Source organism: Ursus arctos, unplaced genomic scaffold (genome assembly GCF_023065955.2).
Source record: "Ursus arctos isolate Adak ecotype North America unplaced genomic scaffold, UrsArc2.0 scaffold_33, whole genome shotgun sequence".
In the NCBI taxonomy this organism is placed as follows: Eukaryota; Metazoa; Chordata; class Mammalia; order Carnivora; family Ursidae; genus Ursus; species Ursus arctos.
In genome coordinates this window covers 10578671-10604137 of record NW_026623019.1, presented here as the reverse complement: position 1 = coordinate 10604137, position 25467 = coordinate 10578671, and the positions used below count along the sequence as shown (strand labels likewise).

General features: G+C 47.5%; 1 protein-coding gene across 4 annotated transcripts in view; it reads left to right on the top strand.

Moving 5' to 3' along the window:
* APBA1 (amyloid beta precursor protein binding family A member 1) overlaps positions 1 to 25467 on the top strand; it is a 195669-nt gene that overhangs the window by 150357 nt on the left and 19845 nt on the right. For 3 of the 4 annotated variants that reach the window (XM_026519341.4, XM_057305579.1, XM_057305578.1), the window contains exons 3-8: positions 4677 to 4772; positions 9251 to 9290; positions 12667 to 12812; positions 22013 to 22045; positions 23061 to 23147; positions 23754 to 23939. In XM_026519341.4, the coding sequence (XP_026375126.2) occupies positions 4677 to 4772; positions 9251 to 9290; positions 12667 to 12812; positions 22013 to 22045; positions 23061 to 23147; positions 23754 to 23939 (588 nt within the window). The remainder of the gene's footprint in view (positions 1 to 4676; positions 4773 to 9250; positions 9291 to 12666; positions 12813 to 22012; positions 22046 to 23060; positions 23148 to 23753; positions 23940 to 25467) is intronic. The other variant, XM_057305580.1, reaches the window with a different exon arrangement.

Sequence of the window (25467 nt, the reverse complement as noted above, 5' to 3'; positions counted from 1 at the left end):
GGCCAGCTCGGTAGGGACTGCTTTTGTGTCATTGTGACTTCTGTTTTCAAGGACTCTGTGGCCACCACTTTCAGAGGGCCCTCTGTGCGTGTTTGTACGTCTGTCTCCCCTGCTAAGCTGAGGGCTCCTTGGGCGCAGGCAGAGGTCTGGGCCTCCTCAGATGCTGTCAGAATTTCCCTGGGAAATAAGTGAGTGCACAGTCCTGGTGGAGCTCACGTTTTTATGTCTTTTGACTAAAATTTCTCCAGAAGTCCTTCAAGATCTCTGTATGTCTCTTCCGGTCACTGCTTTGCGCTCAGTCCTTAGGCCTTTCTGAAAAGAACACTGTCCATTTGGGATGAGCCAGCAGGCCCTTTGCCTTTAGTTCTTCAGGGTGTTCTCGTTACTATCCCATCAACTTTTCCAGGATGTAATCTTCTCTTCATGCAGATGGCAGGGGTGAAAGGATTGAGGGAAGAGCAGGTGATAACTCATTCTCTCCATCCTTTCGATCTTTAGTTCAGCTGAGGAAATAGTCACTGAGTGCCCAGTTTGAGCTTCTGCACTGAGGACAACAGGCCAGTGACTCACCTGGAAAACCCCACCCACTGGGCAGAGAGTAGACGGTGGCTGCTTGTCATTGAGTGGGTCTCCAGTGACTCGTCCTTGCCCTTCAGCTCATCTCCTGCTTTCCTGCAGAGCTCTGCTGCTCCAGCTCCCTACCTTTGTTTCCAGAACCTTCTTCCCTCTCCCCAGCCCATCCTGCTCCATGAATACTGCAGTTTTCAGGATTCAGCAGAAGTATCACCTTCCCCATAAAGTGTTGCTGATACACCCCTCCCCTCCTGCCGAATTGCCCCATCCCAGCCCTGCATCCCACATATGGGTGAATATCCCTGCTACCTGCCACAGCCCCGCATCCACATGCCTGTCTCCTCCCATCACCTGGAAGGACATGTAGGACAGGACCACATCTTTTTCCTCCTTGTTTCTTGGCCCAGTATTCAGAGCAGAGGTAGGCACGGAAATGTCTGTTGAAGGAATACATGAATAATAGTTATTTGCGCACTGCTTTTCTTCCCTGCAGAGATGGCCTGAAAGTTCCTTGAGCTGTTTGTGTCACCTCTACCACCCGCAGTACAGCGTTGGCCCCTAGGACAGGTTCAAGTGGAAATAAAATGAGTGATCGGCTTTCACTCTGGATGCTTTCGCATCCTGAGGCCATCTCCGCCCTAACAACGGAACTATCCATCTCCTGTCCTGGCGTTAAAGAACCCAAGTCTTTTGGCTGAGAGCTCTGCTCAGTGGAGCCCCAGAGCTCTGGCAATAAAATTTAGGCCGTAGTTGTGGAGACTCTGCTAGAACACAGTCTACAGAGGACAAGCAGCTCGAGAAGACCTCCTGTAATTAACCAGGACAGGGAGCTACCGAGTTGTCTGTGGACATTATAGATGCCTCCTACTAGATGCCGTGTGTGGCACTTAGTGAATTTCCAAGCCCACATTTGCTTCCCATCCTTGGTCTCGTTGGTTTAAAATTGAATATCCAGCCAGTGATCCAGCAGGCATGATGAGACTTCAGCCAGAGAAATACATGGTAATAACTTACTTTGTGTATCATATTTTAGTGGTTAAACTTTGCCTCTAGTACACTCTTCGAAAGTAGGAAGTGTTCTCTAATTTCTGGTTGTCTTCCCACTTTTGAGAGTATGGCGACGTGGAAGCTGGAAAAGGGGGCAAACAGCTTTTAAAGCAGACATTGGAGATACGTCAATACTAATGCCTTTGTTTCAGGGCCATGGGGGCGGTGTCTGCTCCAAAGGTGTTTGTCCACCTTGACTTTGTCAGCAGTGGGGTGGGGAGAGCTAGGCTTCCACAGGTGCGGTCCTCTGTCCTGTGGAGACAGCTTTCAGCTTCAGAAGAGCTTTGCTGGAGCTCAGGTCAGATCTACACAGGCAACGACCCTTTTCTTCTAATTCAAAATGCAGATTTAACATTCCACACGTAAGAGCATGAGAGTGCTATCAGAAAAGGGCTTACCGTTGACCACTAAACAATAATGAAAGAGATCCGTGGCTGATCTGCTCTCCATAGGTTGGAAATTGGAAAACATGGTAAAGCTAGAAACGACCCTGAAATCATTTATTCAGCAAAGGTTTCCTGAGTACCTGCTGTTTATGAGACCCACGGCCAGGCACTTGGGTTCCAAAATGATTAAGGCAAGATCCCTGCCCAAGAGTTCGAGGAGGAGGGGAGCACACACCTAAACCGATAATCACGAAACCTGACACAAGCCATCAGTGGAGAAAAGTACCGTGAGCAGAGTCCAAGAAAGCTTCAGCCAATGCGTGCTTTCGAGTTCACACTGAAGGTGGGCAAGAATGTGGGAGAACTCTCTAGATGGAGGGCAGTAACAGCACATGCATGCAAGTGGAAGGAGAAGTGAATGAGCTCGTTCGCATGCAGAAGGCTAGAGCAGGGAGGATTGCGGGGATGTGGTCCCTGATGGAGGGCACTGTGGGTCCCTCCTCTCCGGGGCTGCCTGGCAGGCACCCGGCACTGGTCACTCAGCCTCACTGTGGAGTCTGCCCTGCCTCTTTGTTGTCACAGCCTGCTGTCTGGTAGCCTGCCTTCCCACATCGTCCCGAGAGGATCCGATGTTCGCAGCGTTGCAGAGAAGCAGTTTTTAGAATTTAGATTCGCGACAGAAAATGGTTAGATAAGGAAATAGGAACTGTTGAGCACTTTTGAAGGTTTTTTTCTTTTCTTTTTTCTTCTTCTTTTTTTTTTTTTAATGAAGGTGTTACACAGCCCTCAAACCGAGCAATTAAAGAAAAACCAGCTGTCCTTGCTTCCCAGAGACCAGACCCTTAAAATCTTTGCAACAGAGACATGACTTGGGGAAAAAATGGAGAGATGGAAACATCTAAGGAAGCTCTTCAAATCTGAAAAAGCGGGGAAAATTTAAAGGCACTAAAATCTCATGGACTTCACTACATTAGTTTTGAGTAGTCCAAACAGAGCTAACTCAGCCAGTACTCCTCAATGCTCTTGGGTGCCAAGTGAAACATTCTGTGTGTGGTTTTGTTTTTTTGTTTTTTTAAAGGAACACAGGGCTGTTCTTTTGCATCCAGGGGCTGTGGGGCTCGGGGGTCCCTTATGTCTGCTCTTACCCTGCACTCATCCTCTTGGCTTTATGGTGGAAGGGCCGATTTCTGCATGTGAATGATTAAGAGGCTCGTTGGTCCTCACCTTTCTGCCCAGAATCAGATACAGGGGCTCACAGAAAACAAATCCAGGCCTGACAGGAATAGGTCAGGACCGTGCAGCGTCTCTGTGAATAAAACCATGTTTCTCCTCATCATCGTTCAGTTCATTTCATGCTCCCTGTGCTTTCCTGTAATTCAGACTTTCTGAAAAAAAATTATGTTTTTTATGATTTCACGTAATGCTCCGTGAGGCCCCACTGCATATGAACATGCCCCCCTCCCCCACTCAGCACGACTGAGCTCCTGGAACATTCTGCCTTTCCCCGCGGAGATACTCGGCTGAAGTCTGTCCCTCAGCCTTCCCACGGGGACCGGCTGCGAGAGATCAGAAACAGATCCAGCCGTTACAGGTGTTATTCTCCTTCCTTGGCCCAGGACGGAGGGCCCTCACATCGCCGCCCTTGCTCTGAGAACAGATGCTCATGCGGGTTCTGTTTTAGGCCTTCCGTCAGATTTCACCAACAAACGGCGAGGCCGTGCGTGCTTGCTCTCACAGGACCGTCGCTACAGAATTCTTAAGCAGCCCTGCGGCTCGCCTGCAGATGCCCTTCATCTTTCAGGATTTGGGGAGCACGCAGAAGTGTTTGGGGATCGGCTGGGGGGGTTTCCAGCGCCCGTCCCTGTCCCATCCTTGTGCCTGCTCGCTCGCGTTGGCCGTTCATCCGGCGGGTATTTACGGAGCCCGTGCTGTGTCGGGCCCGGCCTGGGGCTTGCTGTTCCTTTAGCAAGGCCCGCCTGGGCCGCACCGGAGGCGGTACCACACCCGACGGGGACCACACACCCCGCAACTGTTTCCAAACATAGCATTTAGTAAAGGACTTTCGAACTGTGTCAAGAGCAGCCAAGGTCATATTTTTTAGATGCTGACATTTCTCTGAATTTTCAATGGCCTATGGATTAAATCAGAAAAAAAAAATGCTGGAAATCTGGACTAGAGAAATACAAGTGGTGTGGTTTCTGGTCATCAGTCCCAGCAGCCTCTTTGAACGTACCTGTTTTCATTTTTACGTTTCCGATCAGGGAATCTCTGGCAGGTGATTTTACAAGACACTGAGTACGCAAAGCCTTTGTCGGTGAGAAGAATTTTAAAAACCACAGATCTTGGTGTCTCCCCATTAGCTTTATGCATTCAGGACCCTAAGTTCGATACTCAGCGTTTGCTGTGTTTAAACACTTGGCCGAAGGAGGAAAAGAATGGCTGAGCTTTCAAGGATTCCTTTGAAAACATGGCGGGAATTTAAAAGAAAGCTCGAAAAAGCCAGGCCTTTTATGGACTGTGGGTGTCTCCTCTTGCAAGGAAGTTTTCTCACCACAGAAGTGTTTGTTCGTTGTGTTGGGCCTTCTCCTCTCGACCCTGCCCCTTCCCACCGCCGCCGGGTGTTCGCGAGCCCTCAGATTCTCACTGTGTCCTTCCCTTGCTGTGTTCCAGTCTCCATCTCCTGGCAGCTCCTCCCCGCTGGGCGCGGAATCTTCGAGCACACCCCTCCACCCCGGGGACCCCGCGGAGGCCTCCTCGAATAAAGAGGTAGGGAGCCGTTTTGTTTCTGAAGCCACCAGCCTGTGTTGTTTTGTTCCTCTTCTGGTGTGAGTTTTCTTCAGCTTCCCACACAAATCCCCCAAACTCCCCCCACCAGCACCACCAGGGGGAGAAATTCGAATGTCTCCTCTCGAGCACGGAGTTCGGTGACGGGAGCCGCGCCATCCAGTGTGATAGCCACTGGCCACCGGTGTCTACTTTGATTAATAAATAAAATGGAAATTCACCTCCTCGGGCACACCAGCCACCGTTCAGGGGCTCAGGGGCCACGTGTAATGGGTGGCTGTTGTATGGGACAGGGAAGATGATGGAGCATTTCCAGTCATTCCAGAAAGTTCTCGACCATGCTGGAAATGGAATATTAAGAACTCTGTGTAGCAACATCCTTCCTCATGGCGTGACGAGCCTCCGAAACGAGGTTGCAATGTGGTTTGGGAAGTGGGCTGGTTTCTTAAATACCCATTTATTTCAGGCCCAAGTGAAATACCTTTCATGACACCTGGGTGACCCCTTGTCCTGGTTCATGTGGGTGGTTCCAGTTCACACCTGTTGTACAAGCAGTGTACCCAGGGAACACACCATTGTAAAGCTGGGCTGTCCCAGAGAATGTGCTGCGGGGATGAAAACGTTCTGCTTCTGCGCTGTCCTGTTTGGGGCTCACCAGCCACAGGTGCCTAGCAAGCTCTTAAAATGTGGCTGCTGGGACTGAGGAACTGAATTCTGCGTTTTATTCCATTTTAACTGAAGAGTCACATGTGGCTAAAGACAACTAGACAGTCCAGCCCTAAAGCGTCCCTGTTGGACAGTGAGTCATATGGTCACCCTACCGATGGAGGCCAGCCTGAGCCCCAGCAGAGAATATTTAATTGAGAAAATGTTACCTGCTCCCGCTGAGGTTTCTGGGGCTGGGAAAGGACAGGTGCTCTTCCCACAGGGAACCCACTGCCTTTGCCTACACTGTTGTCTTTTTACCCCCAGCAAATGCCACCCCCAGCTAGTTATAAACCAGGGTCAGCAAATATTGGTCTGCGCCAGAGTCTACATGTGGGTTCAACTCACTCTACATATAGATTTTGCCTAGTCAGTGGTGAGGGTGTGCACGAAAGAGGTGCACCACATAACGGATGATGGTCTCATTTTCCCTCCTTTCGTTAATAATATCGTGTTAAATGCAGCAGAAGAAAGCAATCTCCATATTACCCTGAGTGACAGATCACTTCTAAAGGGAGTCTTCATTAAAATACACCCTTAAATTATCATTGAATATACATCCGTTTGCCATTAACTATTCATGCAGGGAGAAGTATATTTTTTAATAATCTGTTTATATTAAACAAACATAAGGAGACCTTCTCGGAAATGACACCAACATTAGAATTCAAATTTGACATATACTTTGTCCTCCTCTGGTCTTGTCCTCAGACCCTAAGTCACAGGAACAGGACTAACAAGGTCACTGTTTCTGCTGACCCCAGATCCCTCAGCTTTGCCCTATACTTTATTCTTAGTACAGGGATCGGTGAGAACCAAAAGCTGGAAGAAAAGAATCAAGGCCACAGTGATAATAACAGCAATGAGAGTTTCCATTTCTTGAGTGTTGATGCGTTCAGGCATCGGTCCAAGCAAATCACAGGTAGTATCTCATTTAATCCTTAAAATAATTCTGTAAGGTAGGAATCGCGGTCCTCATTTCTTGCTGAGGAAGCAGAGAGGTTCAGGAACTTACCTGAGGTCCAGAGCCCACAGGTGGTCAGGCCAGGATTTGAAACCAGAGCTGCTGCCCTTGCGGTGAAAAGTGCCTGCAGGCCACATGCTGCATAGATGAGCCAGCTTGTAGGTCTTTCTTCCAGTTGTCAGACCTCCAGGCTCTGCACATGGTTCAGTGTGACCTCCTGGAAAATCCCAAAGATTCTGGCCTTTTACCTTCTTGAATGTGGCTTTCTTAATTCTTGAATGTTAAGGCTCAACTCATGTTCATCTCTGTCCACATGTGAGAAAACAGAGGGCTCATCAGACATCCAGATATTCAGCATTTGATTATTCATCAGATATAATAAGGCAAATTTGTTAGTTTCTCAGTTCCTACAGGACTTGGCACATGTTTCTGCATATCCTTAGAAATAATGATGAAAATCCTCTGTGTGTGCAATAATTAGAGATTCTTTCATTTCTCAAAACTCTTCTTTAAAAAAAAAAAAAAAAACCCACTTACTACCCCAGAGACTAAAGAAAGCCAGTCATGAGCTTATGAATAGAGAATAAGTAAATGTACCAAATACCCTCCGTTGTGACTCCAAATAAAACGGCAGCTTTTAGAACTACAGACTAAAGTAATTCTTTTGAAGCTTCTGCTAAAATCTGGGGACTGTCCTTGAGATTAGCATTCAGAAAAGTTTCCTAATAGCCCAAGAAAATCTGAATTGGCTTCTTGGGTGTACCTGGAGGCTAACCCATTTTGACGAAACAAAGTAAACCCTCACTACCCCAGGCCCCTCGCTGCTGAGGGCAAGGCCAAGGGAGGTGTGGGGAATGATAATTTTGAAGTCTTCGGTCTTTATGAAGAAACGAGCTTTCATCTGCATACCATGAAGTCAGGGATTTTTGTTTGTTTGTTTTTAACCAGAATTAGATCTGGGCCTGTCTTCTCACTTGGAAAGTAAAACAAATGTCAAGTGCTGTGGAAATTGGAGTTCTCTTTCCTCCTGTGCACATAGCTTAGCTTGGTGTGCATTTTTCCGTAATGCATTAGCAGCCAATGATCGTTCATTCCCAGTGGACTTGTGCCTTCAGTTTCCTTAAAGGTAATCCCTCCTGAAATAACCCAGCATCTTGGGGTAACGAACCATTGCATCCCAGCAAGCACATCCTGGCAGGTTTCCTGCCAGCTTTCCTTGCATGGTATATTGTGTGATTAGTGTTGAATTCTTGTCATTGTCTTGAATTGAGTGAGATTCTTAAACCTGGGTGTCTTTGCCTCTGGTGCTTTTTTATACATAACAGTTAACACTACTATTTTTAGAATGTTGTGCAAGTATCACGTGGTTAGTCCTCCCTTTGCTGTCCTCATCTTCCACGTGAAGAGCACTGTACAAGGTACTACGAGATGCAGCTGTTCCTGTGATGTCCCAGACCTCTTTCAGGCCTTAACTCCTCCAGCCACCAGGCACCCCAGAGTTTACCATCAACCCAGGTCAACCTGTTGAGCACCTATGCTGTACTAGATACCCTTTTCCTAGAAGGTACATATTTACATGACGATTTATTACCCGCTAGATTTTTTTTAAGATTTATTTATTCATTTATTTGACAGAAAGAGCACAAGCAGGGGGAGGGGCAGGCAGAGGGAGAGGGAGAGGCAGACTCCCTGACGAGCAGGGAGCCTGACATGGGGCTCGATCCCAGGACCCCCAAGGTCAAGACCTGAGCTGAAGGCAGACGCTTAACTGACTGAGCCACCCAGGCTCCCCAATACCTGCTAAATTCTTAGCAGTGTAAATCTTTACGCTTTTTGAGGATAACCCTGGGCCATGCAAACCTTCCTTTTTGCTCATTTGAAGGACTCTTGTCTTTGTCATTAGCTCCCCACTCCCCTGCAACGCTCACATCACCCCGCCCCAGACAGATCCATTACAAATTCTATGACTGGCTAAAGCAGCAATGAATGTCCTACTGTTAGGCCACTCAGAGTTCTCGCTAGGCCATTCACTTAGGGAAGGAACCGAATGGTAAGTATTCTTCCTCTGAGAGCTGGCATTTAAACCACCATCCGGGCAAGGTTCTAGAAGGTCTCTAGCCGATCATGACCACTTCCAACTGTGCTGTTGGAAGATTGACCCTTGCTATGAGGTATTACTTAGTATAAGAAATTCCAGGGTTTTCAGTTCACTTCTGTGTTTATCATGTTCTTATTTTAAGGTAACACATAATAATTACTTACATGATGGAATTTTTAAACCAGTAAGAGGAGAAAGGAGGAGAGGAAAACTCTAGCAAACATTTTTAACACCGTGAGAGGTTACTGAATCAAAGACCTCAAGGGAAATAAAATTCTCCAAGGGAATCCTTGATTTCAACATATAATCATATTGTTGGTGCTTTTACTAATTCAGGAGTTTTTCACTTAGAAACCCAGATTATTAAGAATATAAATTGAGCCCTTTGTATTGCTTTGTATTGATTATGGATTTTGGTCTGTGGGATATTTTTTAAGGTGATGGACATCTCTCTGATTGTGGAATGTAAGGTTTTCAGATTAACTAAAATATGAATAGATGTTCTGGGCTTTGGGTAACCTTTAATAAGAAATGTGTATGTTTATTCACGCTTTTCTTGATCAAAAATGGTTGACACCTGGTTAATATCTGTCATTGGTGATCTATTTATTTTTCATATTTGCGTGGATAAAGCTGTTAATGCATTTTTCATCACGCTTTGCCCTTTTTGAAACCTCTTTGTCTTGATTACAGTCAAGAAAAAGCTTGGCTTCATTCCCCACCTACGTCGAAGGTAAGAGCTGATAAGGAAGTAATTGAGTATTGAGTCATGCATGAATCTCCTAGCATTTTGGGTATTTGAAGCACTGGGCTATAAGACCCTAGTGGGGAAGAAAGACCACAAAGTCACTCACTCACAGTCTTAACAGTCTTAGAATCTTAGACTAAAAGAACAATAGCCGTGAGCCTGTCAAAGATCCTCCCCTCACCTTTGCTGCTTCTGTCCATGAGGACCTGAGCTTGCAGGGAGGCTAGGGGCTGTTCCCAGCTTAGAGACGGTCATATGACATCTGAACTCAAGACTCCTTATCTCCACTCCAGTACACCTCTTAATATCCATCAAGGACCATTCAAGTGGGAATGAACTTTAAGGGAGACATTTTGGCCCTCTTAATTTAGGGGGAAAAATGACCTTCCCAATCATTCCCATCTCTTGCTTGGATGAGTTAAGCATAATAACATTTATCAAGCTTTTACTCTGTGCCAGATACACACTCTGCATATAATAACTGATTGAATCCTCACATCTGTCTTGTGAAGTGGGCTTACTACCCTTGTGTTACGCAGGAGAGAACTGAGGCATTCTTACCCAAGACGAGGTAGGCAACTTTCCCGAGATGGCACAGTTAGCTAGTATCAGTGCCAGGCTGTGAGCTGACAGTCTGATGCCACAGCTCTCCTGGTAAATGGTATTCTGTGCAAGGTGGCCACATATGGTTGTGCAGGTTATTCACTATTCAAGAGCACGCAGTCAGGAGGTCTAGTGGGGCCAGAACTTAGCCCATGCTAGGCACCCCAGCTTGAGATCAGGCCACACAAATGGAGTACCTATTCTTCACCCACGCAAAGGCACTCTTTAGCTAAGGGTGCCACCAATCCTCTGCCAGGGAGGGTGGTAGATGCTTTTTCAGGCAGGGTAGATGGTCATTTCCTTGAAAGAGAATTTTCTGGAGATGAGAGAATACCCAGACACCACTTTGAGGCTCTGTCTGGCCCTTGGATCCTGTGCATGAACAGTTGGTGCGTCCCCACTGCCTGAGAGTGAATCACCTGGATTCGCACACCTTCCTGACCCCGCAGTCCTGAAGCTTAGGTCAGGCGCATAGGTTTGGTTCAGTTACTCAGGTCTCTTCCTTGAGTGACCTGTAAATTATTTGTGCCACTTTTGCAAGGCTCCAGAATTCCGCGAGTACTCCTCGGGGAGTTCCGGGAGTTTGGAAACTCCATTCTTCACAGTCATTCCTCCAGGCTCAGCATTCACGTGAGTGTGACGATGACACGTGTGTGCTTGTTCACCCGCAGAGCAACACAGAGGCCTCCCCGGAAGGAAACACACGTTCTCAGATGCCAAAAAGAAACTGCAGTTCTTTGACTTAGGACCATTATAATGTTCAATTTTTTAACTTTTAAAACATACATTACAATGAAGTTATGGACTTAGGGCTTTTTCCCCCAGGTGTGATCTGGTGGCAGTGATTATGATCAATTTCCCTGGAGGATAAACGGCATAAGAGCGTATCTCAAACGTATAGCGTATTTAGGTCCAGTATTTCTGTCTCTCGTCTGGTTGACATTTATGCAGTCGTTTAAATATTATTTGGATTGCTCTTACCCCTGTCTGCATAGCCACACTTATGATGGTTGAAGACGGACCCTTTTCAGGGAATAGAGCCAACCCAGAGATGAATATACAATACCGGAAGGCCCAGAGAGAAGTATGTCATTAATTCTTATTTTTCTTTGAAGATTCGTTGTTTTTACAAAACAAATGGAAGGTTTTTAAAAGTTACTATCCCAGAGGAGATCTTTTTTCCTCAGTGCCTGGTTGGGCAAAAAGGATTATGTTTAAGTAACACTGTAAACCCATCGCAGGAATTTATGATAAGAGACTGATAATCTTTTACTTTTTACAAAGTGCAATATGGGTGCAAACCTGTCCATGTATTATTTTGGCTAGAAGCACTTCCCTGCTCTACATCCAAAACCGTCTTTTGGACATACCCTAAATCCTTTTCACCTCTAGGAAAGTTTCAGGGCAGGAAGCGTGTGACTGTTGAGAAGGTGAATTATGGGCCCATAGGCAGGTTGACTGCGTACCACTCACTGTCCAGAAACGTTTCTCGAAAAGATCTAGAAAAAGGCAAATAACAGGTTTCCTTATTTATTCACTACACGGATGTTTTGTGAAGACCTTTCCTAAAACACTGTTAATTTCTTTGTTTCAACCACCACCTTGGCTTTAGAGAAATGATCAGATTATTTTAAGATTGTACCCTGATAAGTAGCTTATCATGGGAAGCAGCTGGTTAAACTCAAGATGAGCTAGATGTTGGGGGATAAAAATAAAAATCATTTCAGATTAGCCTTCCAAAAGGAAAAAGCAAATTGTTTCCATTTCCAGTTATCTAATTTAAGAGCCTGAGGTTTGAACAGTAGGTTAAAACGTATATTTTAATCTCCCCAAATACGGCAGTCAAGCCAAAGAAAATACATATGTTTTCATTGTAGAATTAAAAGCCTTTCTTGGTGCATCTGTTATAAAGTTATGTATTAGTCCCAGACATGTTTTAATTTCAAGTAGGGTTTGTAGATGATTACGGTCAGAATCAGCCCCCATTTTAAATATTTTAAAAGTAAGGTTTGATTTCAAAGGCTGGTCAGTTGAGAACAGAAAATTCTGACTTTCCTCGGAATTGATCTGTATGTGGATGCATGCCGGGAACACGAGAGCCTGTACGTCAGCAAGGTCGGCAGCAGGAGGCTCCGGCTTTGGGGTAATGTCGTCTGCCCTGCAGAATTGGGGTCAGAGGTCATGGAAGGAATCCGGACATTCTGAAGCAAATACTCCCTTTTCTGATTTATCAAGTTTGGTTTCCCCATTATGGCTACAACGGGAAGAGAGAGAGGCAGATGGTGGCAGGTGAAGGAATGGTTATAATATGAGGTTCTCTAATAAAGCATCCTCCCTGCTCCCCTAGCACATGTCTGGTACCCATTTATTTGACACCCACTGGGTGACAGACACAGATTAGACACGAGAACCAAAGAGGAACATGACGTGGTCTTTGTCCCCAAAGAGCTCTCACAGGAGTCTAACAGGAGAAACAGCATCCTTTGTCACTGACTTTACGTTTCATATTTAAATAAACACATCACTTCTCACAGTAAATGGCCTGGGCGATGTGGATTAAGAAGAAATTGTTCCTTCCCTTTGAAAGCGAGGGGTGAGTGAAGGCAGACGCAGGGAGATGCCTCAGACTTGGCAGGGCGTCGGCACGGGGCCGCCCGGGCTGGCGCCGAGCAGCGGGGAGGGTGCTACGCGGTCGGGGCTCTGCTCGGGCCGTACCCCAGGGTGGCTTCGCTCACCGCCCTGGCTTTGTGTGTTACAGTTCCCGGACCCTGTGACCCCGAGGACTTGATCGATGGGATCATTTTTGCTGCCAATTACCTGGGCTCCACCCAGCTGCTGTCAGACAAAACTCCCTCCAAAAACGTGCGCATGATGCAGGCCCAGGAAGCCGTGAGCAGGATCAAGGTGAGCGCCTGCGAGGGGTGGATGCAGGGGCCTGAGCTGTCCTCGGCGGTCTCCCCACGCCTCCTGCATCTAGTGCTGAGTTCAGGGGAGCGAGGATGGGGACAGTGCACCTGCCAACAGTTCTAAACAGGAAAAAAAAAGTGTGCCGGGGTCCTTATGCATCAATACTGTGTATGTGGGGTGTTCCTAACGGCAGTCTTAAGGAAAAGCACATGTGAACATAAACTTCGGAAAGCTGATAGGATGAGGAAGGATGTCATTTTAAGCATTACATCTCCAGTGTGAGCTTTATCCCTGTATTTCCATGGACATAGGGATCCTCGTGGTACCTCATGGGTCAGACTCGGTCTCATGCATTTGAACCAGCTGATCCTGCTCAAGCTAGATCGAACTGGTTTGCTTCAGGCACCAGGAACCACTGGATCAAATCTAACCAGAATGAGTCAGTGCCAGGCTACCCCAGTTTAAACTCGTTTGAGCCAGTCAGAGCCTGTTGGAATTTGCTTAATCAAGATTTTTTAAAAAGCAAGCCTGTTTGATCCAAGAAGAACTACTTTCATCTGGTTTAAACCATTCACAACTAGCTCGAGCCAGCCAAAACCAGCTTGACCCGTGGAAATGCAGAGCCCGAGAATCTCCACCAGGATGCCAGGACCACCTGGAATCCTGGACAGACGCAGGGCTCCGGGGACAGGTCCCGTGCCATTAGAATGCCACCAGCACCCGGAACCACTGGGCAGCCAGGCTGGGGCCACAAGGCCAATCTACCCAGAGCCCCAGGGATAGCAGCACCACCGAAAAACCCAGAACCAGGTATTTCAGGCAAGTTGGAACAGGTTAGGACTCACCAGATTTGGCTATATCCACCTTCAGCTTCAAAATCACATTCGCCCTCAAGGAGCCATTCCCTTTTCCATACTGTCTTGTGCACACGTTCCTCGGTCCCTTTCTGGTGTTTGGCCGTGTGGAAAGTGGAAGAAGCATGAGCGCGAGGCAGTAACTTAGGGTCCTTCACCCAGGAAAAAGTATTCCTTGAGCACTTACTCAAGTGTACAAGGCTGTTCACAGTCTCAGGAGGGAAGGGAAATAGCCATTTATAAGGTGTGATCCTTCCCCTCGGCTCCGTAGCACCAGCAGAAATGAATCAAGCCAGCGAATGTGCAGGGTGGACCCGAGCAGGAGGGAAGAGTGTAAGATGGTGGGTGCCCAGGAGTGCAGGGCCCCCGCGGGCTGACGGAACCAGGGAGCAAGGAGGCACAGAGGTCGTGTAGGGCAGAGAGACAGTGTCTCTGGCCCTTCCGCCCAGGCTGACTCCCGTGTCATTCACATGCTGGGAATGTAAGCAAGAGGCCCTCACTGTGATGACTGAGCCCCCTGCTGCCCAGTCGTGGTGCAGGTCCCTGGGGTGCTGTCGGAGTGTCCCCCAGCCCACTGTCATTGCTTCCTCATCGAACTGCCGTCCATGGCTTTGAGGGCCACACATGGCTGGCTGCTCTTACACCCTCTTGGAAGAGGCCCTTGTCTCCGGAGCTCAGCACTGGTTCTCCGCTGAGCTGTCCACAGTACAGCAAGCCCACGCTGCAGCGTGTGATGCCGCTACGACTGCTGGCCTTTCAGGAATTAGGATGTCTAAACCAGAGAGCAGCTCACAACCGCACAGTGACAGGCCAGACCAATGTCACGATTGCGGACGGGGCCCGCCCGCTTCTGCCAGGTATCTAGGACCAACTCTATCCCTTCATCCAGGGTGTATGAACCTCAGGGCCCACCGCTGCGGCGGCCGTGTCTTCTCCCAGAATTAGCCTCTGCCAGTGAGACTGACAGTGGGAAGGTCCACTTCTGTCGAGGGAAGCCCCACCCCTACCCACAGAGATGTGTGGCTCCCTGCAGGACGACCCCATGACAGCATGTCAAACTGACCTTCGTACCTTCTGGGTCTTTCAGACTCACGAATGTTACTGGTGGAATATCAGGTTCCCATTGAGCTGCCCATCTAGTCTTGGCCTAATTCCTTCTAACTGTTTTATCCTAGAGAGGGGGCGTGAATACCTCTAGATCTCCCCAAAGTCCTCCTGAATGGAGCCTGCCCCAGGCACGGCATTCAAAACAAGAACACACAAATCTGTATGAGAGGGCAAGCTGCTTTCCAGGCACTGTACTGTGCAGGCAAATAACTTTTAAAAACAAAGTCTCTGGGGACGTAATTGTGACTCCTGATGTCCCACAGTTACCAAACAGAGCACGTTCCGATTTTGTTAATACTTGTTCAGCAGAGCCCCGGGGTGCCCGATGGTTGAGCAAAAGAGCACAAGGGAAATGGAAATAGAGATGTTTATTATTCACAGGTCCTCAAGGAAGCAGCCAGCCTGCCTCAAGGGGGCCGCAGGCTGGGGCTCAAGGCCAAGTGAGTGCAGGCAGAGGGTGAGATAGAACGTGGGGCACATGTCTTAATGAGGGTCTGTGAGTGGAATACTTTGCGGTTCCTGGGTTTGTATTGGCCAATTCATACCAGAAAGAGCAAGGTTTTGGTAAGCTCCACGGGGGTCTTATTTAACGGGCACACAGGGGAAGGCCCTGGAGGTGAGGATAACGGGCTGTCGGGAATTTATACCAAGAGCTTACATTTGCCCGAGACTCTGCAGGCTGTTATCCGGGGCATGCACTTGCGTGAGGGGCTAGTGTCCATGGAAGGTCACTGCAGGCCATGACACCAGGAAGCAGCTTCCCCTCTGGACACATGCTAATGATCCCCAGGATCAGTGGGAGTACAGGGACCTGGCATGCTTCACTCACTGGTTTTCTGACAGATGGGGACCACCACCTCCAGAAGCAGCTTTAGGAAGCAGGTGGGGGGCACTTCGGGGTGCCACAGTGTCTGGGGGGTATTTTTACTGGCAATAGGGGGCCAGAACCAGGACTGCTGGCCACCGTATACTGTCCAAGCTGGGGGCACAGGTTGCAGATTTAACTCCCACAGAATGCCAGAGCACCCCCTCTGCCCCTGTCAGGAAACAGTGCCAGAGTCTATTCAGGTGCCTCCCCCGGCAGTCCGCCTCAACGGAGCACTGAAGACCCCCCGAGGCTTTGAGAGGACTTCTCCCAGCTTCTGTCCATTGAGGTGTCAAACGTGTTCAGGTCCGGGCTTCATTCTGGGCACCTTGTGGTAGCCCATGACTCCCACGGATACTTTGTCTTTCCACTGCTCTGTGACCCCGAGGAAGGGAGCAGGCACATCCCCAGAACAGAAAGCCACGCTCAGGGTAGGCTGTGCCACCCAGCGCCAGAACCCACCCAGGACCAAGTGTGCCGTGAATTACAGCTTCCGAGTTCCACAGTGAGGTTCCACACGCTTTTCCCTTCCTGAAGGCCAGCTTCCCTGATCAAAAACCAGGAAGTTTACTTTGAAGCTTCAGAGGATGGGTCTCTGGAAGTTCCACAGTTGATCCGAACAAAAAAATTAGGTGGTGGTGTTGATCAGAACAAGCAAGATGAGGCTGATTATAAATCCATTTTAGACCTGCCAAGAGCAGAGTAGGCATCTGGAAAACATATATTTATTTTTACAGCAAATTATGGTAGCGTGAGGAATTCATTATAGAGCGGTAAAGCTAAATGGTTGCATTTCATTTATCAGTATCATTTGCAACGTGCTTCTATGCATCTGAAGGAACTGCTGCCTGTCATCAAGTATTTCCTGCCTCCTGTTCCTTTTACATCTATTTAAACGCCCGTCAGATTGCTTGACGTTACACCCAGACTGACGCTTTTTCAAATTCTAGGTGGAGACAGTATTTAGACCCCCGGTTTATTTCTGCACCCCCTAAAAAGTCACTGTGTAGGGATGTGCACCGACATTTCACCTCCTGCAGAGGGCACCAGGGAGCCCGGAGCGTTTATCCGGATCAGTCGCGATGGTCTCCCGGCGCTTGCGCTATGGTGCCTGCCCGTGCTGGGTGACACCTTTCTAGAAGGGAGGTGGTGCCAATTTTTCCTAAAGAGAGCCTGACCTTCAGGAATGAGTTACTCCAGGCCACCTCTCTAAAGATTCAGAGAGGAAGGAAGCTACAGATTTTACAGTGTCTGTCCAGGAAGGAAGGGGAAAAGCTTTATGCATTTATTTGGAAATCCATTGAGCAATATCCTCAGCCCAAACTGATTAGTAAATTTCCGCCTTGGTGCTCTCATCTGAACAAAGACAGAAGGGTGTCCTGCTTCTGATTCCTCCTCCTTCCCCGATTCCCCGCGGGGGGCCCTGTCTCACCCCTCTTTCTCTCTTCTGCCTACGTGGTCTGTTTGACCCCTTGGACGTGGCTGAGCCCTTCCTCACCGGGAGTCCTGCGTGGACATGGTTGTTTGTGCTGCTTTGTCTCTGAGCAAACACCACCCCTGAAACTTTGCTTTCAAAACCGTCTTTAATTTCTCTTCCGTTGGTCGATTGGGGTGCTTATTGGATTTGCACTTGGGAGTTTGAAGAATTACTGTTTTCTTAATTTAAAGGATTTATAGATTTATTTGCCAAGTGGGGAAATTTGGATTTGTGGTTTGGCCAGAAATCTTCTACTTAACATGAGAAGAAAACAAAGGAATTTGGCTCCGGAAGCAAAGTGTTCCTTTACAGACCCTTGTGATAGGCATCTCAGGAGATAAAAACTACCCAACACCCAGTCCTTGACCTTGAGAAACGTGCAGTCTGGAAGGGAACCAAGAAGAGTGTTTAAGTAACAATAACAAAAGGCAGGCGGAGGAATCTGAAATTAAAAGGTTTTTTTCCATCTGCCAAAATATAATAAGGTGTACCTAAATGCAATAGCAGAATTAGAAGACATCTGCCATTTTTCTTAATTTTTTTTTTTTCATCTTTGGACCCTCCCTAACGTACCCTTTCTGCCTTTGTGGGTGGTCATTTTTGAGAAGACATAATACCCTTTTAGGAGGCCCCATCCAACTAAGGAACGCATTAAAGAGGTGGTTCTCAGAATGGGATCCCGTCACAGGGGGCATCAGCACCACCTGGGAACTTGCTAGAAATGCAGGTTCTCAGGCCCACCCCCGTCAGAAACTCATAATGGGGTAAGGGCCCAGGAATCTGTGTTTTCGTAAGCCCTCCAGGAAGTTCTGATATACAGTACAAAGTGGGGAAGCATAGACCACCCCAGCCTTATGGGGTATCTTTTCTCCGACTGCCTTGGGGCATTCCCTCCTGTCAAGCTGAGTGCTTCCCACTGATAAGGTTCTGTTGGCGCGTTAGCTCAGGAAACACTGCACAATTTATCTCTTTTTTGGATAGTTCCCAGTATGGATGTTTTGCTATTAAAGATTTTGAGAAGTCCTGTACTAAGGAGATCTAATTCATTTGGTTTAACCAGAAACCCCATCATTATTTGAGCACGGAATACATTATCACTGTGTGATACCTGCTAGAGTCTAGTGGTAAGATTGTCTGGAACACGTTTTGGGAGAAACTTCTGCCCTACAGAATGGCAGTAACTACAGCACCGTAGGTAGAGACACCCCACGCCGCCCACAGCGTGGGAACCATGCCTTAACCCTACCTAGCAAACCAAACCCGAAGCCAGGGCGGCTAGGTCCCTCGTCTTCCTATCTCTCCACTACATCCCCATGCTTCATCCCACCCTCATGCCCGCTGCATGTTCTGCTCTGTGGCCAGAAGCGGGGCTCACCAGCTGAGCTCTGCTTGAGCCCTGGAAACTGCTTCGTGTCCACGCGGAGTATGGCGTATGTGTCTCCATTCTTCCCACATTTGTGAAGCTCGTGTGGTTAGCTCACAAATGGTGTTGGATGTTTTTGGTCTATGCATTTGTGTAAGGAGCATTCATTATCAGACATTCTCATATTTGTCTTGACTAGCTTGTCCCAAAAGATCAGATTTTTCTATTCTTTTATGGAAAGGTTTTCTTGAAATATCAAAAATCAGGACTTAATTGTAAAATTAAAATCTCTATCATTGAGGCTTTGTATAAGCTACATGATTCCCATCTGACTCGAAGAAGTCTGTGATTAAGAGGATATGAACACTTACAGCAGGTCCTTCACATACATGAACTTACTCCTCAAAACAGAGGGAGTGGGGAATCCTGTGAGGTAGGTATTATTAACCCTATTTACAGACAAACTGGGAAGTTTATAAACGAGAAACTTGCCTAAGTTGCACAACTAGTGGTTTAGAGTGAGTCTTCCAGGGTTCGAATCTCTATTCTGCCTCTTCACAGCTGTGTGACCTTGAGCCAGTTAATTAGTCTCTCTGTGCCTCAGTTTCCACTTCTGCAAGAGGAGAATACAGTAGTGCCTACCTCACAGGGTTACTGTAAGCTTTCACATTGCTATACACGTGAACGACTTAGAAGGACACTGGCTCAGAGCAAGGGCTCCGTAAATGTCAGCTGGGGAAAGGAAAGCTGGAATCGTCAGAAGGTTCCCTAGCATGACTAACCTAGAGAGGATTAGCAGTAAGCGCTCAGTACACAGTGCAGAGTGAATGGGTGGACAATAGTGCCACAGTCTGTGTCCTTTGCCCCGCAGCCTGCTGGGGGGCAAGCCGTAATCAGCCCCACGAAGCACGCAGATTTTAATGCTGGCTTTACATTTCTCCTGGGCTTCTCTGCTACTTCAGTTTCTCATTCCAGATCCCACCCCTTCCCAACGTCAAGTGTAAATTTTAAATTATAATTAGTTGCAGGGCACCCGAAGATCCTATGTGGTTGAAAAGATGTTTTTACTTTAAGTGCATAAAATACTTTTAATTCCATCAATATTACTTCAGAATGCCCTTCATGAAATTCAGTTTGCCTTTTCAGTTCTTTCCTCATCACTCATGCCAGTAAAAAAAAACCAGAAGTTGGTCATTCCATTGTAGTGGTCTTATTTTCCTTTGAGAGGACCCTTTCAGATCACTGCTCCTTAGAGTGAAGAATTTTGACCAATAGCTGATAGGTCTTGGTATCAAAAATGTTAGAAATTCTTACATTCCTGGCAGATAATTTCAGGGGAGGTGATAGAAAACACACACACACACAGCAGGATCTCAGAACAGTCATTTATATCATGAGGATTAGAGCTGATACAGATGAGAACACCCCCAGCAGGACTCTCGGATTCCACATAGGAATCTGCGTGGTGTAGCATTGGCATGGGGCCACTCCTCAGACGCAGACACATTTCCACCATCACGTGCCACAGTTACAATACCCCTTGCACTTGCTGTCTTCTGACCTTTCCAGAGCAGACTGTTCACCATGGATTCATGACCACCAGTAAGAGCCCTGGGGTGGCTGTGTGGGAGCAGGGCTGCTCTAGTTTCCTGGCTATACCAGAGATTAAGTACGTGGTGTTTGGATCGCTGACTCATCCAGTTTCTCCACAGTGAGGTAGAACAGACAACACATTTGACTCATTCATGAAATAGAGGTGTGCTGCTGGGAGCAAAAGGGCTTTTCCACAGGTGAGTACCAAGGAGTGTGAGAGAGCAGACGATCTTCCACCCACCCTCATCACCACAACAGCGTTCGTGGTTTGGCCATTGACTCACCATTATTCGTACAAGATCTGTGTGTGTCTAGCAAGCCTTACCCCAAGCCAAGAAATTGCTTTCTGACCTAGGTAGATTTTTTTTTTAAAGATTTTATTTATTTATGTGACAGACAGCCAGTAAGAGAGGGAACACAGCAGGGGAGTGGGAGAGGAAGAAGCAGGCTCGTAGTGGAGGAGCCCGATGTGGGACTCGATCCCGGAACGCCGGGATCACGCCCTGAGCCGAAGGCAGACGCTTAACGTCTGTGCTACCCAGGCGCCCCTGACCTAGGTAGATTTTAATCGTATAACAAACAAATGTAGTGTGGATAATGCACCAGGCACTGTTCTAAGAGCTTTGCATACATTTATTTTATCCTCAAAACAGCCCTGTTTTTATCCTCATTTTACAGATGAGGAAACTGAGGCACAGAGGTAGTAAGCGGCTTGAGCCAAGTCACACAACTAGTGGGAGGGAGAGCCAGGATTCAATTTTAGACAATCAGCCTGCAGTCTCTCTCTCTTTTTTTCAAATCAACTATACTAGCTTCTACTTATGAGTAAAGGAGGGAATATTACTGATATTTCTAGTTAGGAATAGGCCATATTAATATTACACAAGCTTAAAGCAAGAATTATTACTAAAGATGAAGAAAAATAAAAAGATCAATTCAACAGGGAGACATAAGCACCTTAAATACATAGGTACCTTATAACATAGATATAAAATAGATAAAGCAAAGATTGACAGAGCCAAAAGGAGACACAGACAAATCCACAGTAGCAGTTGGAGATTTTAACACACCTCTCTTAGTAAATTTTAGGACAAATAGACAAGGAAAAATCAAATACATAGAAGATTTGAACCGTACCCTTAACCAACATAATTGACCTCATTGACAATTGATAGAACACTGTTCCCAACAACCGAAGAATGCAGCTTTTGAAGTCCACCTGACATTCATCACAGTTGGTCATGTTCTGGGCCATAGGGCTAAGACTCAGCACAGTGCAAAAGGTTTGGAATCAGGGTATGTTCTCTGACCACAGTGGAATTATTTCAGAAACCAGTATCAAAAAGATAACTAGAAAATTCTCCAATGTGATAAAATTAATAGCACAATTCTAAATAATCCAGAGTTCAAAGGAGAAATCCCTGGGAATTAGACGTTTTGAAGCGATAATTACAACATATCAAAATTTGTGGGGTATGGCTAATGCAGTACTTGGAGGGAGAGTCACAGCTTTAAGTAAATACTATCAGGCGAAAAGTTTATAAATCTGTAATTTAAATTTTTGTCTCAGGAAGCTAGAAAAAAATCAGCCAATTTAACCCAAAGAAAGTAGAAGGAGATTAAGATGTGGATTGAAATCAGTGACCTAGCAAACAGGCATACAGTAAAGAAAATCAGCAGAACCAAGTTGGTTCTTTGAAAGCATCAATTGCCGTTAAGTATAAGAAGCACTTCTTCCTACAGCCCCTGCCACCTACTAAATTTTGAGTTAGGAAATTGATTGTCTACAGAGTAGGATTTTTTAAAGTCTGTCCTCCTCACGCAGAAATGCTTTATGCCACCCTTGATATTAATTTTGTCGATTCCCTTTTCGACTTTGAGTCTCTGCAAATTCTTTTCTAACTGTTCTCCTGTCTCTGTTTGTTCCATGCTAAGCAGATGGCCCAGAAATTAGCCAAAAGCAGAAAGAAGGTGCAGTACAAAAACTTCATCAGCTTGGTGTTATGCCTGTTTTTTTCGTTTATTTATGTTTTGCCTTTTTATTATTTTGTGTTTTTGTTTTCTGCATCCAGCAAGTTTTCGTTCAGATTTCTTTTTGAACCGCCCCATTAGCCAACGTTTCTCAAAACTTAGTTGCCTAAAGTGGCTGTTTTCTGTTGCTCATGAGTCATTTCACATCAGAGAAACAACAGGGAGCAGATTGGAGATGCTAAATGAATCCTACAGTAGCGCGGAAGTTCCCACCATCCAGGAGCATTAATGCGGCAGGGACTTGGGTCTGTTCAATTATAGTCACGTTTGACTTGCGGATTTTGTCAGATTGCTGGATGCAAAAAAGAAAACTCGCTAATAACCACACTGTGCGGAGTTAAACCCTAAATGAACCAGACGGAGGCGCTTTTTTGGTCATGGAGCTTCTAGGTGCTTATGGGCTGCCCCTCGGGTATTGAGGCATTTGGGGTTCCTTCATGGGGTGGCTCCAGGAGTGGGGACTGCTTCTGTGTTGCTGTGGTGGTGTATGAACATGAAGACCCTCTTACCAGAACTGCATCCAAATGACTTCGTTTGCACCTGCTACAGACGTTGTCCCCCATCACTGGGCCGGGGGCAGACTCTAAGTGGCTTTTCCAAGGTCTTGGGGTATGGGTCCGTTGCCCTTATTCTTCCACCTGTTGGGCTCGAAAAGCCTTGCCGAAAGGGCATGCACAATCCTTGCTCGTAGAGTCAAATCAGCAGTGAGTTACTGCTTCCGTAGGGGCAGGAGTAGAGGGGATTCGGCATTTTCCCCTATGACCTGGCAATGCTAACGCTCGTCCGTCAGTCCATCCTCCGTGGTCCCTTCAGCTTTGGCGTCTAAATCTGGAGTCAGCACTGCCGTTCTGGTGACTGTGTCTCAGCGCCTCTGTGTGTGAGCTAACCTTGCTGCTGTGCACTTGAGTCGGGGTAGGAGGTTAAGCTTTCCTTCCGTGTGCATTTTTCTTCTCAGGCTCCCGAAGGTGAATCTCAGCCAATGACCGAAGTGGATCTCTTCATTTCTACCCAGAGAATCAAAGTATTGAATGCCGACACACAGGTATCAGCTGGCCTGCGACCTTTCCCAGGGTGACATGCCCAGCCCAGCATGGCAGCTCAGGGTCTGTGCCCGTGTCCCTAGAGCAGCTGGCCTCACCCTCTGGCTTCCAAACGTGCCAGAAGTTTGTGTCTGCAGTGCCTGCTCCTGGGGGGGAGGGGGTGTGCTGCTTTTGGGACCATTCCCTTGAAGATCACAGGAACAATATACCGTGGATGTTATTTGCTAATAATCTCGTAAGTTTTTATGAGGAGATTCATTAACTTGAACAGATTGGCCTTTTAAGAAATTTTATTTAAAATCATGCATACACACACACACACACACACACACAATATAAACATCGCATATGCATCTTTTTACCTTATTTTTTTTAACTTCTCCACTGGGGATTCTACTGGTTATAAAATGACTGAAATTTTCCCGCCTGCCGCAGACACTTCCTGCCCCCGGGCCTGAGTGGGCACGTGTAAGCCTGCCAGCAGTCTTTGCAGTGAACCCCAGGGGCCCCCACATGTGGACCTCACGTGACCGGGCCGTGGGGTGGCAGACTCTCTCATAGGCCGTTCGATGCTGCTGGACTTAGCGTCCTCTCCCTTGCCCCTCCAGGAGACCATGATGGACCACCCTCTGAGGACCATTTCCTATATAGCAGACATCGGGAACATCGTCGTACTCATGGCCCGCAGGCGGATGCCCCGCTCTAACTCCCAGGAGAACGTGGAAGCCTCCCACCCCTCCCAGGATGGAAAAAGGCAGTACAAGATGATCTGCCACGTCTTTGAGTCTGAGGATGTAAGGCTGCCTCCCCTGGTGTCCCTCCGGGTGACCTGGGCTGCCCCTGGGGGTGGGGGGCAGATTCTCTCTTTCTCAGAACCTGAATCATCTCATTAATCGTACAAGAAACAGGTATTTACTGAGCACCTACTATGTGTCAAGCACTGTTTTAGGAATACAAGGCTGAATAAATAGGCGAGGTATTCATCATGAGGCTTATAGGGAGACAGAATAAAAGAGGTAAATGTACTTAATACAGAACTAGATAGTGAGGAGTTCTATAAGGAAGAATAAAACTGGGATAGGAGCTATGTCAGGTGAGGTAATCAACAAAGTCTTCTCTGAGAAGGTGACATTTGAGGAGAGACCTGTATCAACTGAGAGAGGAAAGAGCAAGTGCAAAGGCCCTGAGGCCAGGACCTGCTGGTGCAGTTTGAGGACAGCTTAGAACGAGAGAGGAGTAGAAGGAATGTGGTCAGATGGTTAGACCCGTGGGCACCCCAAGCACATCTCACCTGGGCATGAGGACATTTGGGAAGGACAGTTCTCAGTTGTGTAGAATTGCCCTCTAGACCACGGGAAAGTTAGGATTCCTGCTCCTACCCCCGCGGTGGCAGGAGCACCACCAGCCCACTCCCAGTCCTTACAAGACCAGCTGCTGCTCCTGTCACAAAACCAGTGATCCCTACCCCCCCTCTTTCCGGGTGACGCGGTTAACAGAGAAAATTCGTTCACAACAGAGGCAGGGCCCATCCTTCTATTTGTCTTCTTTCCTAGTCATCCCTGGAACTGCTGGAGAGGCATCCAGGCTTCAAGCCACATCAGCACCCAGGTTCTCCTAAAGCCTGGCAGGCCTTAGAAGCTCCCTTGAGAGCCAGGGCCATAGCCCCAGGAAGGTCTGGCACCGCAGACCCCTCCCGCACCCCTCGCCAAGAGGGCCTTCCTTGTCTGTGCCATTGACTGTGATTTTCCTCCTGCCACAGCAGAGTAAGCTCTGTTTCTCACATTGAGCAGTGAGCCCTTCACTACTTAAAGAAAAATTGCCGGTGGTCACCTTGGCTCCTTCCAGGAGGCCATCTTTCTGCAGAAGAGCGTTCATCTAGCTGCAGTAAGTTGCCTTCCTGCAAAAAGTCAAGAGGCAGAGGCAAACTGCTCTTCCCTGGGGACTCAGAGCTGTCACAGCTGCGGCCACAGGGCCGTGGAGGTGCTCATGCTTTTTGCACCATGGTTCACTGGTCTGGTTCTCTAGAACACAGGCCCCCAGGGACAAGATCACTGAGAAGGCAGAGACCTTGAAAACTTGAGGCCAAGCACGCAGACCGGGAGCGAATGAGTTTTAGAGGTTTCTCAGGAAGTTTGGAAAGTTGAATTTAGACACTTCCGGCTCGTGAGTCCTGCAGGCTGGTGTAAAGTCCGAGTTAGCTCTGCTCTGCAGGCCTGCGAATGCCTCTGCCACCTCCTTCTGGCTTGTGGCTTCTAAGTAGGGACTGCTTGTCCTCGGAGATCCTGACGAGAGGGAAGGATGGAGAAGCAGGAGTTATGACAG